Source organism: Hippoglossus hippoglossus, chromosome 13 (genome assembly GCF_009819705.1).
Source record: "Hippoglossus hippoglossus isolate fHipHip1 chromosome 13, fHipHip1.pri, whole genome shotgun sequence".
Classification (NCBI taxonomy): domain Eukaryota; kingdom Metazoa; phylum Chordata; class Actinopteri; order Pleuronectiformes; family Pleuronectidae; genus Hippoglossus; species Hippoglossus hippoglossus.
The window spans coordinates 18,782,881-18,796,355 of NC_047163.1; the positions used below are offsets into that span (position 1 = coordinate 18,782,881).

General features: G+C 41.8%; 1 protein-coding gene across 7 annotated transcripts in view; it reads right to left on the bottom strand.

Annotated features, from left to right (window-relative positions):
• Positions 1-1,596: 1,596 nt before the first annotated feature.
• The window catches only part of usp32 (ubiquitin specific peptidase 32), a 51,185-nt gene continuing 39,306 nt past the window's right edge, over positions 1,597-13,475 (bottom strand). For 5 of the 7 annotated variants that reach the window (XM_034605286.1, XM_034605285.1, XM_034605284.1 and 2 more), the window contains exons 23-34: positions 11,204-11,378; positions 10,960-11,111; positions 9,655-9,766; positions 9,331-9,530; positions 8,911-9,095; positions 8,171-8,257; positions 7,314-7,434; positions 6,843-7,034; positions 6,469-6,694; positions 5,886-6,334; positions 5,712-5,804; positions 5,387-5,560 (exon numbers count right to left, since the gene is read on the bottom strand). In XM_034605286.1, coding sequence (XP_034461177.1) covers positions 5,387-5,560; positions 5,712-5,804; positions 5,886-6,334; positions 6,469-6,694; positions 6,843-7,034; positions 7,314-7,434; positions 8,171-8,257; positions 8,911-9,095; positions 9,331-9,530; positions 9,655-9,766; positions 10,960-11,111; positions 11,204-11,378 — 2,166 coding nt within the window. Of the gene's footprint in view, positions 5,561-5,711; positions 5,805-5,885; positions 6,335-6,468; positions 6,695-6,842; positions 7,035-7,313; positions 7,435-8,170; positions 8,258-8,910; positions 9,096-9,330; positions 9,531-9,654; positions 9,767-10,959; positions 11,112-11,203; positions 11,379-13,475 lie in introns of all 7 variants that reach the window. The other 2 variants (XM_034605289.1, XM_034605283.1) reach the window with 1 other exon arrangement.

Below are 13,475 nucleotides of genomic sequence, written 5' to 3' on the forward strand. Positions count from 1 at the left end.
GTTTGCATGTTTTTCTGTTCTGTGCTGTGTGGGTTTGCTCCACGTACCTCAGCTGGTTCATTGGAGACTAAATGTCTCACATCTAAATCAGGTGTAGGTGTGAGTGAATGGTTGTATGTCTATGAATGTTGGCCCTGTGATACGCTGGGGACCAATCCAGGGTCTCTCGCCCGATGTCAGCTGGGATTGGACCCAGCTCCTCCGGGACCCTCAAAGAATAAGCGCTATAGATAATGGACGTAGACTTATAAAGAGAAAAAACACTATTTTCTTTATACCAGTGACAGCTCAAGTGATTTTATCCCTTTATTGCACTGAAATAGACCAAGTTGTGGAAGTAGAATTTCATTGAAATTAATATTTAAGACAGTAAAATCATAAATTTTCTCCAGTTAAGTAACAGGCAGCTATATATTGTCAATTTTTTATATATATATAAATATATATATATCTCAAGTCTGACTTGTTAAATGTCTCACTTATTTCTCCTGGTGAATTTCTGGAGAAATGAATAAGAAACATATCAGACAAAATTTAAATTAAAAGAAATGAGGTGGAAGTGAGAATCACACTTGAGTCTCCGGAGCTGTTTAGGGGAACTCAACTGTAGAAAACAGAATAGAATGGGTTAATAAGACAGAGAGGATTAGATAAGAGGCAGAGAAGAAAAGCCCCCTCACACATGCGTGGGACAGAAGTATTTTCTGCAGTGAGGGGAAGTGGGGAAGTTGCTGCAGAGACCCTGAGCGTGGTTTCCTCTCTCATCTGCAGATAAGCTGCACCAACACCACAAGTTCCACTGACGGCTGTACAGCTACACACTGAAATAATGCAAATGTCAAATCATGGTCACTATGACAATGGTAATGTTTAGAAGGTGTAATGTAACACACTAACACAATGCATTCACATAGTGGATGAAGTGAAGGTTTGACCTGCTGGTGACGCTAGATAATAAGTCATGCAGCCCTTTTCCACCGAAGCAGTTCAAGGGCTTGTTCGGAGCCAGTGCTTTGCTCGAATAAGTTCTTTGTGTTTTGACAAATCAAAGAATTGGCTCTTGGTGAGATAAACTGGTTCGACTCTGGCACCAACACTTAGCTAGTCTAGACGTCTAGAAGAAAGAACTGTCTACATCAGGGGCTGGAGGCGGGATTATTATTATACCATTTTTAAAAAGAGATGCGTGTAGTCTACAAAGAAGATTGAAGATGTTTTTAAATGAAATTGAAAAAAGACGCTGTAGTCTGCCGTTGTTGATGCTGTGATTGAAGTCGTTGCTAGTGTTACAAGGAAATCGTATAGAGGCTCTACGGTGAATCTAGCCCCTTGAAAAGCATGTTCTTAAAAGGTGAAGCTGAACCAGCTCTGAAGCCGCCTTAGCACCAGGTTCACCTTGGCTGAAAAAAGGTGATGGATCACCAAAGGTATAATTCATGAACGTCTGTACCAACTCTTCTTGTAATCCATCCGCTCCAGAACATAGTGATGGACGGACCAACCAGGTGAGTGTCAGTCCCACATCATTTCCGACAACAAAAACTGCATTTAACCCCCCCCCCCCCCGGACATAAATGAAAACATTTCAATCTGCTGTCATTTTTTGCTCTGCAGAATTTAATTCGTTTGTTGGATATTTAGTTACAGATCAACAGTATCACTCCATATACAACTACAAGTACAGTATTTTGTACAGTTCATATTCAAATACATACTTTTCATTGGCTTATTTACAAAACACATTTTTATGTACATGTTTTCATGTCAGTGCAACGTCACTTTCTTTCAACAAACACCTTAAAAAAATTTCTTTAAATTAACACGTCTGGTTCAGATCCAACAGAAATGAACTTAAATAAAAAGAGGCTACAGACACTGACAGATAGCTCAGTAGTAGATTGCACTGTCTGCGACCCTGAACCTTTCTTCTGGTGGGGGTGGGGGTGGGGGTGGGGGGGGGGGGGGGGGGCTTCTAGAGAGGGGAGGGGTTTCCGATTTGAGCCCCGTGTTTTACAGGATCAGCGTTCGCCCAGTTTCAGCTTCAGAGCTCAGTTCTGTTGGGCAGAAAAATCTTTGTTCCGGGATTATAAAAGTTGTGCTGAAATTACCCTCAACTCTAAACATTGTATTTTTGCTAATACAGTTGAAGCCACGGGTGTAGTTAGCATAGCATCACACAAGTAGTCGTTTGAGGGCCAAAGGGGAGTAAAATAAGTTGACAGCTATTGCAACATTAAAGGAAGCAGACATTTCCAATTGGGGACTGAAGAGACAGATCCTTAGTTAAATGCTTCCCTTTGAGCCATGTGATGACAAACACGGACAGAAACTGGACATGGGCTACAGCTCGGTGCAAAGGAGGGAGGAAAAAAAAGAGCTCATTCAAAGAGAGCCCTTGTATGTACATTTCCATTTGTTCAATAAACATACTCTGCAAAGGAAGGGAACAGTGACAGAGATCTCTCCACACACAGACGTCCATAATGACACCACCTTCTCATAAATACAGCAGCTAAAAGGGGCGAACACAACGATTCATCTCATGTGATCTAGAAGACAAAGTGGGAAAATCATCCGCAGTCTGTTCACAGTGATTAGAGTCCCACACAGCAGACTCATCTCTGCTGCAGGACTCTGCACAGCAACACATGCGTTTGTTCATTACAAACTAACCTCAACAGTCACATCAAACCTTCAGATAAGAAGAGCAACAGAGTTTAGAATTTACATTTAACGGGTATTTAGATTCAGCACAAAGAAAAAAAAAGAAAAAAAGATATACATTATCTAAATGTTGGGTCCAGTGATGAGTGATAAGATAACAGATACAACTACTGTCCAGACACATGCCTTAGCTCTCAACAGATTCAACAGGCTTTGGTTAGTTTTAAGTATAAATAAACAGTCAACTTAAATCATCAGCCGATCTGAAATGTTGTTATCGTTTCCTTTACTTCAGGTACTGGAGTTGTGTTGTGTTTTTCTTGTATTTGTTGAAATCCAGTGGGATTATGATGATATGATATATGATATGACACTAGGGATTAATTTAAATGACTGTCTCTCACTGTACCACATCACCTACCAATGAGTTCACATAGACATAACTGGGTCCATGGGGTATTCTGGGTCCACGGGGACAGATTAACCCATGAACAAGAACGGGAATAAAGTTAGTTTATGATAAATGAATAAAAGATAGATTCAACAAAAATAATATTTAGAAATACAATTATAGTGACAAGTGAAATACTGAAGGTATTAAAACTAGATTTGGACACAGGACCTCCTGAGGCCCTTGTCAAATAAGTTCATATCTAACTGCACATAGTATCAACTAAATTAGCAGTTTTTTAAATTAGTTTTGGGCCCATAAGAGTCTGGGAAGTGGAGCTGGCCACTCTACCCAGTTAGTAATCCAGTGTTACTAAAGCTTCCACAGATATTTAGCAGGGTCAACTTCTCACCCGACTGCAGGGATGTACAGGTTTACCCCATGACACTGTGACATCGTTGTTGAGTGTGGTTGGAGGTTCAGGTAAGTGCCAACACAGCCATCAGTGACACCAGGAACACTACAGCTGCTACCACTACTACTACTGGACCATCTTCTACTCGGGCGATATGTTGGGCATATGTTTAACTTCAATTTAAGGGAGCAGTCTTCGCATTCCTTCTTTACCTACAGCCATTGAGCTGAAGAATATGATTTAGAAAATCTTGGGAGTGAATTTAGAAAGAAGTGAGCTGGACAGACTCTGTAGCCTGCTCCTCGTGTCTCCTGGAGACTTCAGGTTTGAGGCTACTAGCAGCTAATTTAAGTTAAATTGCACTGTAGGTGATGTAGAAGCCAGGTTTTGACTATAACTAAGAATGTGGGGAATTAAAAAGACGACATCTTTGGTTCTGCTGCACAGATTTGGATTCCTGTTTGTTAAGCTGTCCAGGTAAGTTCAGGGGTGCTAGAGGAGTGTGATGCTAAATCTGTGGAGCAGTCTTTAAAATTACTCTTTAAGTAACAATGTTAAAATGAAGGTGAATTAATTGTTGATCACTTCTTTTTCTCCTTTCTTATTTGGGAGGGTGCGAACGTTAGTGTCACGGACGGGTTTGAATCTCACCTGCAGTGGGTGAAAGGTACATGTTGAGACAGAGCTGTGAAGATGAGCCTGACTGCTCGAAGTGTGGCTTTGAGATAAATATCATCCCTGACCTGAAGGGGCTCCTGAGGCCTGTTTCAAAACAACAAATCTATAAAAAAAAAAACAATGCATGTGCAGTATAAAAAGAAAAGAAATATCAAACATATGTTGTATATTAATTATTATATAAGCATGTCTCTTCTGAAATCATGGCACCTGTCCTAAGCAAATCAAAGATTCCTGCTCAAGCTTTTCAGAGATTCTCCGCGAAGTTATGGATACACACAGATCAACATTGCACAAATCAACACTGATATATGGCAGCTGCAGGATGAAACAGTTTTGGCAAAAGCGCCTAATTTCATGTGGTCATCGGGATGTGTGTGATTATCCCCATAAGGGGGGGCAGATTGATTGGGTGGGGGTGAAATGTTTGTACCATGTCTCCTACAGGAAGGACGCATTTTTATATTATTAATACTGTCAGACTTTTAGGGTACAAGTGGCTGAGCGGCTGCAAGAAGCAATGAGGTAGCATATGACTTAAATCTTCCTTCGTGAAACAATCACTACTAGAACCACTTTTTTAAAAGTTTACCAGACACCAGATTTCATCATCATGTTGACTTGTGGCATCAAATGTGACATCAACGCACACGGTTTGGGCTCTGTTTACACTTGGCATTAAAAGTGTCTTCAATCATTGGCTGTGCATTTACAAATAGAAAGCATTACGTAGTCTTACTATTTTCCTTCTGCAGGTAAGATATCCGGGCTCAGATCACACGTTAACTCCAGTTGTCTCTTTTTCCCCACTCTGACATCACAAATGATAAATGCACAATAACAAAGCAACATCACTTCATGACTTGGCCATACTGGCATACATTCAGAGATGTGTTAGTATGCGAGTATATGTTACATGTATGTTATGGCGGATGTTGTTCACGTGAGGAGGAGGAGGGGAAGGAAGGGGAGGAGGGGTTGGGCAAAGTGCACCAGTTTAGTGCTTTCACCGGGGCTTCCATGTTGTCTTGGCAAACCTTTGCACTAATCCATGTTTGCGATCAAGTGTAGAAAGTGCTGCGACGCATCCCTAAAGACAGAGAGCACAGTCTGACTCTGGTCATTAGCAGTTTGTGAGAATTCTTCAGACTGATCAGAATGTCTGGTGCTTCCTGCTCAGAGCAGCATGGGGCAGCAGAGAGCAGGCATAGTGCTGGCTGATGGAAGACAATGCGCCATCACTGGAGGACACAGTATTTCTTGTAGTCAGACTCAAAGTCTTCGTCCATGCTACTAGTGTCGGCCATCTTCTTGCCATCGATCTTTGGCAGGAACTGGGAGTAGTTTACACCTTGCTGCTCGTAGAAGAGGATGTAGGCTGAGTCGGTGTCGACTTCCTCCGAGGGCACTTCCTAAACATGAAAGAAAAAAGGTCACAGTTGAGTTCTGTTTGTTATGTGTGGGTGTGACATTGTATGTTTAGCCAATTTAACTCTAAAGTAAATATGTTATGAAAGGAATACTGTGAAAAACAAACATATAAACTGTTCTGCTGTTTTTTACCTTACAACTGCTGTCGTTGTAACAGTACCACTTCTCATTGGGGTTTTTGGCATACGTCACATAGTGGCCTCCTCCCATGATTCCTGAATGGCACTGAGAAGACAAACCACAACAATATTTAGATTTGTTTCCAACAGTAAGTCTATTATAACTATCCGTATGGCAGTGACTTACTGATATTGCATAGAGGTTGTAGATGGCGTCCAGACACATGTTGTCTCTGTGCTGAAGCAGCGAATTGTCGGCATCCATGTTGCTCTCACTGCTGCAGTCTGAGCTCATCCCGTTGGTATCACCGTTCAACAAGACCACATCACAGTGGCTGCTGGATGCCTCAGTACTGCACATTGACTCTGATGCGTTTGCTTCTGCTGATCCAGGAAGGCCCATCGCCCCTGCTACTGCACTCCCCTCTGTGTCTGCCTGTGGAGCATCCTCCCGGGGCTCAGCCTCCGGATTTACAACTGCATCCAGGTTCTCCTTGCTGTTAGACAGGCGGTGTCTGCTGCCCAGCTGAGGCAGGCGTAGTCGGCCAGGCCTTCGCCCTCCGCTCTTTGGGCTACTGGAGGGGCTGCTGGTCCGGCTGAGAGAAGGAGCTGACTTCCTGCTCGAGGCAGGGGAGGCTGTTGGGAGACCACGGAGGAAGCAGCTTGGTGATAAACTGCTCTGTTCAGTTATACTAAAATTGCTTTAGTTTAACATTATTTCAGGCTCTCAAGAAATCATCAAACACAGTGTAATGAACAACATGTGGTACCTTTGGGGAGGTTGCAGAAGCCAGCGGGAGCAGAGATGGAGGACAGGTTGTCTTCTCCGACCCTCAGTAGATCCTCACTCTCACTACGTGAGTGGAGGCAGTGCTGCTCCAGGTCTCTGGGAGCCAGGAAGGCGCTGGGGTCAAAGTTTCCCCGCGGGAACTTGACAATCTTCTGGGACTTGATCCAGCGACCATTAACAAACTGGAAGCGCTTCAAGTGGACAATCTGGTGAGGAGACCACACAAACAGGGTTGTCCTATTGTTGATGCAAAGGTAATTGATAATACTGATGACCACGCAGAGCTCTAGGTAAAAACTACAACAGTTAGACAAGAGCTCAGGTCCGACAGAGTCTTATAAGCGTGCCACTGACCAGAATGGGTGGCAGCCTCCAGAGGTCCAGTTTTTTCGTGGCTAGCCGATGGGTCTTGCACTTGGAACAGTAATAGAGCTCATCCTCTCCCAGCTCCTCTTCACTGGTGAAGGCCTTCAGACAGCTGTCCAAACTGATTGGCTCAGCCTGGGCCCGACGGGACTGCTCCACACTGCAGTGCTCCTCCACAATCTGCAGAGAGACCATGATGTGATGAGACTGCATGGGGTGAGGATGTATTCACAGTACACGGTTCCTCAATACAGGGAAAGAAAAATGTGTGAATTATGGTCAAAAATCAAATCCGTTGATCTTTGAGTCCAAGTTAACGAGGTGGTCCTGAGAAATCACGTTTTTGTAGGACAATGCTGGTAAGCATCAGGCTATCAGTTATGGTTAGAGTAAGTCTGCATAAAATGAATGCAAGTCTGTGATGTCCCAAACAGTGACGTATGTGAATGCAAGTCTCACCCTCTCCTGGGAGGTCTGGTAGCGGAGGTGCAGGGCAGTGGGGTCCCAGTCCACAGCAATATAAGCATTCCCAACACAGGCTCTGTCCTCTGTGCAGTCTATTGTACAGCCTCGACAGAACCTGGAAACATAAAGATGCAGCTGCAGTACATACATTCACCTGGGCACAGAAATCTGGAATCCATCCATTAAAAACGATCCTTGTTTGAATTAAATCTAATCATTCTGATCAACCTTGCGTAAAAACAAGTGGAGATTTCAAAAGATTTTATTGGGTTTTCTGTTTTCAAACAGTGTGACTGTAGAAAATGAATAATAAGAAATACCTTATATCAAGGTACAGTTATTCATCATTAACTATTTGAGTATCAGCAAGTGTAACAGGAGCATATTAGCTCTTTAATAGTCATAAATTCACCATTAACTTCCAAGGTGTGCTCAAGCCAGTTGTTTCAAAATAAAAGCACCAGTGGTTCCATTTTGATTTATTTCATTAAGAAGAGTAAAAAAGTGACAAAATCCTTGTGAATTATTGATAAGAAATACCTCACAAAATATTATGAGTTAGAAAGACTTAATTTGCAGTTATTTTTAAATCATCAACATGATTGGTACACAAGAAAAGACCATATTTATTAAGTGTTATTAAGGGAGAATACTGTATAAGGAAGATACTGGGCAAAGCATATTAAGATTTTTCAGTTTTTTTTACACGCCCTCCTTACTTACTATCAATGAGCAGTAATTACGATGTTAATGAGGGAAAACTCTAAGTTAATAATCTGGTGAATTTGGAATATGGTTATGCAAGATACAACATTAATAAGGGTTTTATAATGACATGAAAGAAATCTTACCTGTACCAGGGACACCAGGCACACGAGTTACCATCCTTACCCACGACCCGCAAAGTGAAGGGGTACTGGTAGCCCATACTGTCATCACTGCAGGTTCACAGATGTGGAGGAGACAGAGTGAACCATTAGTTTCCTTCTGATGTCAGGCTTACTGTCTGTGTTACAAAACTATTTCTCTGTTTTATGTATGTGATGAGTTTTTCAGAAACTGAACTCTATCCAGTCAAGTGGTGTAGCTTTACACCTGAAATAAAAACATTCACATACATAGATACAACAGAGAGCAGATGTTCTCGTCAGCATTTAGTTGCTTTGTGGCAAAATACTAAGAATGAGAAAGACAGGGAATTATTTTCTTGTGAGTGAAGACAAGGTGGAACTGTTACATTAAGTGTTAGCTACGCTTTGCTTTCACCGCTGGAGTCAAGTCATGAAAAGAATGTGTCATTGTTTCCTAAAGTCTCAGTTTCTTTCTGTTCAGACTAAACACAACTTGTGTCTTCATCTCAGGATCTGGTGTCTCAGACAAATGTTTATCAATATAGAGCAAAAAAAAAATCAATATTTACAAGAACACTGTCATTTTAGTAAATACCCCCCAGTCAGATGGAAAGGATCTGTGTCAGCTTCCTTGGTTACTTCAGAAAAAGATACTAGTAAAGCATTGTGGCGTCAGGACAAACTGATATTGTTCATGTAGAGAATACATAACAAATGAGGGGAGGAAAGTGTCAACCTACCAGTCCTGGGCGTGGTTACTAGCTTCCTGTGGCGGGAGTGGGCTGGCCAGACGGGAGACTTGGATCCAGACGGCGTCATACAGGTCTTTCTTACTGGTGTGGACAGTGCAGGGAACTATGAGGGGCATGCCGAACAAACTGGGCCGATTCTTCTGAGATGACAGGAAGTACAGCTCTGTGCGCATCTGAAAGTGGACACAGTAGAGTGTAAGAGCTGGGACAGACTGGGAAACTGTGGTAAAGCAGCTGTTACATAATATAATGAAAAAAAAATGTGTAGCCTGAATAATTATGTAGATTATTATGTTAATTCAATAATTATTATAATTATTATCACAGATTATACATTTAAAAATCTTCCATCCATTTATCCATACAATTATACACAACACTTGTTTAAACATGCTGTACAGCTCTCACCATCTTCCTGTGCATGGCGATGATGTATCCAATGAACGGGCTTTCCTGCACCGGTGTGATGTGTCCGTTGGCGACTCCACTGGCGAGGGGTGTGTCAGGGCTGCAGGGCACCATAGTGCTGGGCCCACCGTTAGGGATGAGGACAGACTTATTGCCCAGGTGCCCATTAGCAGCTGAGCCATTGGCCACTGGGGTGATGTCTAATGAAGTTGAGAAGAGAGAGGCAGAAAGAAAGGAAAAATACTGTCAAGTGTCTAGTCAACTGTGGACTCTCAGACAGAGCCAAGGTTAATACAAACACAGAGTGGGAGTTGTCCAGCTCACCTGTCAGTGTGGGCGAGCTCAGGGACGTTGGTGAACCTGGCACCGGGATCTCAAACGCACACAGGAAGCCGTTTACTGACAGACGCACCTTCTGGTTGTCCTGAGGGAAGTTCTACACACAAAGCATTTGTACATCAGACTGAGTGTTTCATTGTAATTCTGTACAAGCACAAGTAGTGTGTATCTGTAAAGTACAAGCACACACACAAAACCTTGTGTTTCTATCTCAGTGAGGACATTCATTGGTATACATTCCTTAGCCCCCTTCTCTAACCTAAACCTAAGTCTAACCCTAACTCTAAAACCAAAACCCCTCAAACAGGTCTTTGAAAAAGTGAGGCCTATTTAAAAGTCCTCACTCCATAATGTCTTTAGTCAAAATGGTCCCCAACCACCAATAAGACAGCTGGGCTCTGTGCATGTGGACTGTGTGTATGCAAACGGTCACTCCTGGAGGAATGAAGAAAGTAAATACCAACCCCTGCAAACGACGGCAGACATACACTTTAGTCTGGAAGATTTCTGGTCATCCAGAACTTGTCTCGATTTCCACAGTTGCATTTGAACAGTGGACATTTGAACTTGGAAGCACTTTGATACATTTTTATAGCCTCCACTGCTCTGTGGGCATCACTTAGCTTCATTACAAAGCAGCTGCTTAGAGGAGTGTTACCACAGGGTTTGAGAAGGCAGAGAACATATCATCAGCTGACATGTCTTGACCTGGTATTGCCCTGTTGTATTTGAGTGTGTTGATGCTGTGGTTATTCTCCCTCCCTGCCTGAGGATGGTGCTGTTCACATGTTCTGTGTGTTTTCTTCTTTTCCAACTGTCTCTGTTAGAGTGGCAGACACCCTGAGAGATAGACAGATCATTCCTGGTAGGACTGCAGTCTGCTGTGGCACTGGTTGTTGTTGGGATTGGGGAAAGGGAGAGTAATCTGAATGCTGTGCTCAAATGCTCAAGTTAAGCTTACTTTATGAGACCCTTTTAAATCTTTAAACTGTCCTTATCTGTCTTTGTAACGTAGGGGGCGACACACATGTGATGTTACTAGTCTCTAAAATAAAAGCTTCAGACCCAATACAATGGACATAACATGAATTTGGTTAAGAAAGTAAGAAAATGTTTGTTTCTTACTTGCCTGCACTACTGTTGTATGTCTGGTAAAATGACAATAAAGTCTTATTTGATTTGAATGAACTTTAATTTAATTTATCAAATTGTGTTGTAAAGCACCAAAGATTAAGTCTTTGTACTCTGTGTTTCCAGCTTTGTGAGCCGAGGTGCAGTCAGTCTCAGTACCTTGATGTTGGAGGTGTGGACCTCAGCCAGAAGGATCTGCTCCGGCTTCAGACTGCAAAGTTCACTCAGCTGTTTCTTCAGTCCCGTGTACTTTTCATCCATATTCAACCTCAGGCCATAGCGCACAGGTGTGGAGCCGTCCAGTTTAATGACTACAAACACACAACATGGCAAGGATCAGCCGTGTTATTACAAGAAGGAGTTCAGTCTAAGAGTCTCTGTCCCCGTCTTCCAGCCTCCTCACCTGTGATCTCCAGATGCATGGAGCTGTCCATGGGCAGGGGTAGAGACAGGAAGTTGAAAGGGTCAAAGCGAGCGCTAATGTGGCCACAGGTCTTACATTTCACCTGGGACTTGAGCTGACCGTGGAACAGATCCACCACGATGGAACGGTTCCTGCGCAAGTGGTTCTCCCATGCCTGGAGGCATAGACACACACACACAGACACACACATATAAACACAGTGGGTTGTGGGGATCACACACACCACTAATCCTGCAAATCCCTCCCCTCAGGACAACCAGAATCAAACAGAACATCAATACAGCTCCATTACCAATTTAAAGGAAAGCACAGCTGATGGACTGACTGGTATCGATTCGTCTGTTCTCTCCTCATCCGTTGACTTTCAGAATGGACACCAGAGGATGTTACGGCTCATTACCACAAAATATCTCAGAGGAGAGGGAGGCTAGATGCACATCTGATTCAGAGAAGCTACAATTGAGTTCATCCAAACTTCGCTGTGCTGTTTTTTGCTTGTTATTATATTAAAGTCAAATAGAGATTCTGTCAATTTAAAGTTATGAAATGTAAATACACAATAATATTGCAAAAGTAACCCCCCTATTGTTTAACTCATTCAGCATTTCAGATTGAATCTGTGTACTTTGTTGCATTTTAAGCTCCAGTTCCTATATCTCCCAAAACAGGCGGGAAAAGGCATTGAAAACCCAAACATATTCATTTGGTATATATATATATTCATTTCCCTTGATGGAGGTAATGGATGACAGCAAATAATGAAATATACTCAGATTGTATGCGTGAGGAGACAAGACCATTGTCTTTGAACTGTTAAACACAGGCCTCCATAAACATCGCTCACTGAAACACTAAATATATGAATACATTTCCTGAAACAGATGACTTCACACACTGTCCAATCCACTTGATTCTTTGCAGCATTAGTTTTGAAAGTAAAAGGCAGAAATAGGACTTCAAAAAAGAGACCATGCTGAGAATCTGTAAAGGCCCTGCAAACAAATTATTGAGTGATGCGGCACAAAACAAAAACCATGATTGTGTTTCTCTTATCTAACATAAGAAATGTTTTGTTTTGTTTTCCTTCCTTCTTTCTTTACTTTCTTTTCTTTGTTTCTTTCTTACTGTTACTCTCTTTCTTTCTTTTTTGCTATTACTCTCTTTCTTTCTTCCCATCTTGCTATGAATTTCTTTCTATTTTGCTATGAATCTCTCTTTCTTTCATGCCATTACTCTCTTTTTCGTTTTTGCCATTACACTCCTTTCTTTCTATTATTACTCTTTCTTTCTATTTTGTATCCTCTTTCTTTCAGTCTTTCTATTATAACCCTCTTTCTTGCAATTACTCTCATTCTTTGTATTATTATTATTATCTTTCTTTCTTTCTATTATTATCTTTCTTTCTTTCTATTATTATCTTCTTTCTTTCTATTATAACTCTCTTTCTGACTATTCTGACTTAATGCTTCACTATGTTAACCAGCTGATCAGCAGCAACACAGTCTGACAGTCAAACACGCTGATTCTCAAGTTGTGGAATTATGAAGAGCATCATTTTTGAATGATGTCTACGAGCTGCGTCCTGCATGTTTCCTTTTACATCTTGAAGACCTGGACCATGATGCCAGAGCGACATATACAGGACTGTCTCAGAAAATTAGAATATTGTGATAAAGTTCTTTATTTTCTGTAATGCAATTAAAAAAACAAAAATGTCATGCATTCTGGATTCATTACAAATCAACTGAAATATTGCAAGCCTTTTATTCTTTTAATATTGCTGATTATGGCTTACAGCTTAAGAAAACTCAAATATCCTATCTCTAAATATTAGAATATCATGAAAAAGTATACTAGTAGGGTATTCAACTAATCACTTGAATCGTCTAATTAACTCGAAACACCTGCAAGGGTTTCCTGAGCCTTGAAAAACACTCAGCTTGGTTCAGTAAACTAAATCACAAGTATGGGGAAGACTGCTGATCTGACTGCTGTCCAGAGGACCATCATTGACACCCTCCATCAGGAGGGTAAGACACAAAAAGAAATTTCTCAAAGAGCAAGCTGTTCACAGAGTGCAGTTTCAAAGCACATCCACAAAAAGTCTGTTGGAAGGGGGAAATGTGGCAGGAAACGCTGCACAACCAAGAGAGATGACCGCAGCCTTAACAGCATTGTGAAGAAGGGTCGCTTCCAGAATTTGGGGGAGCTTCAAAGACAGTGGACTGAAGCTGGAGTCCAGGTATCAAAA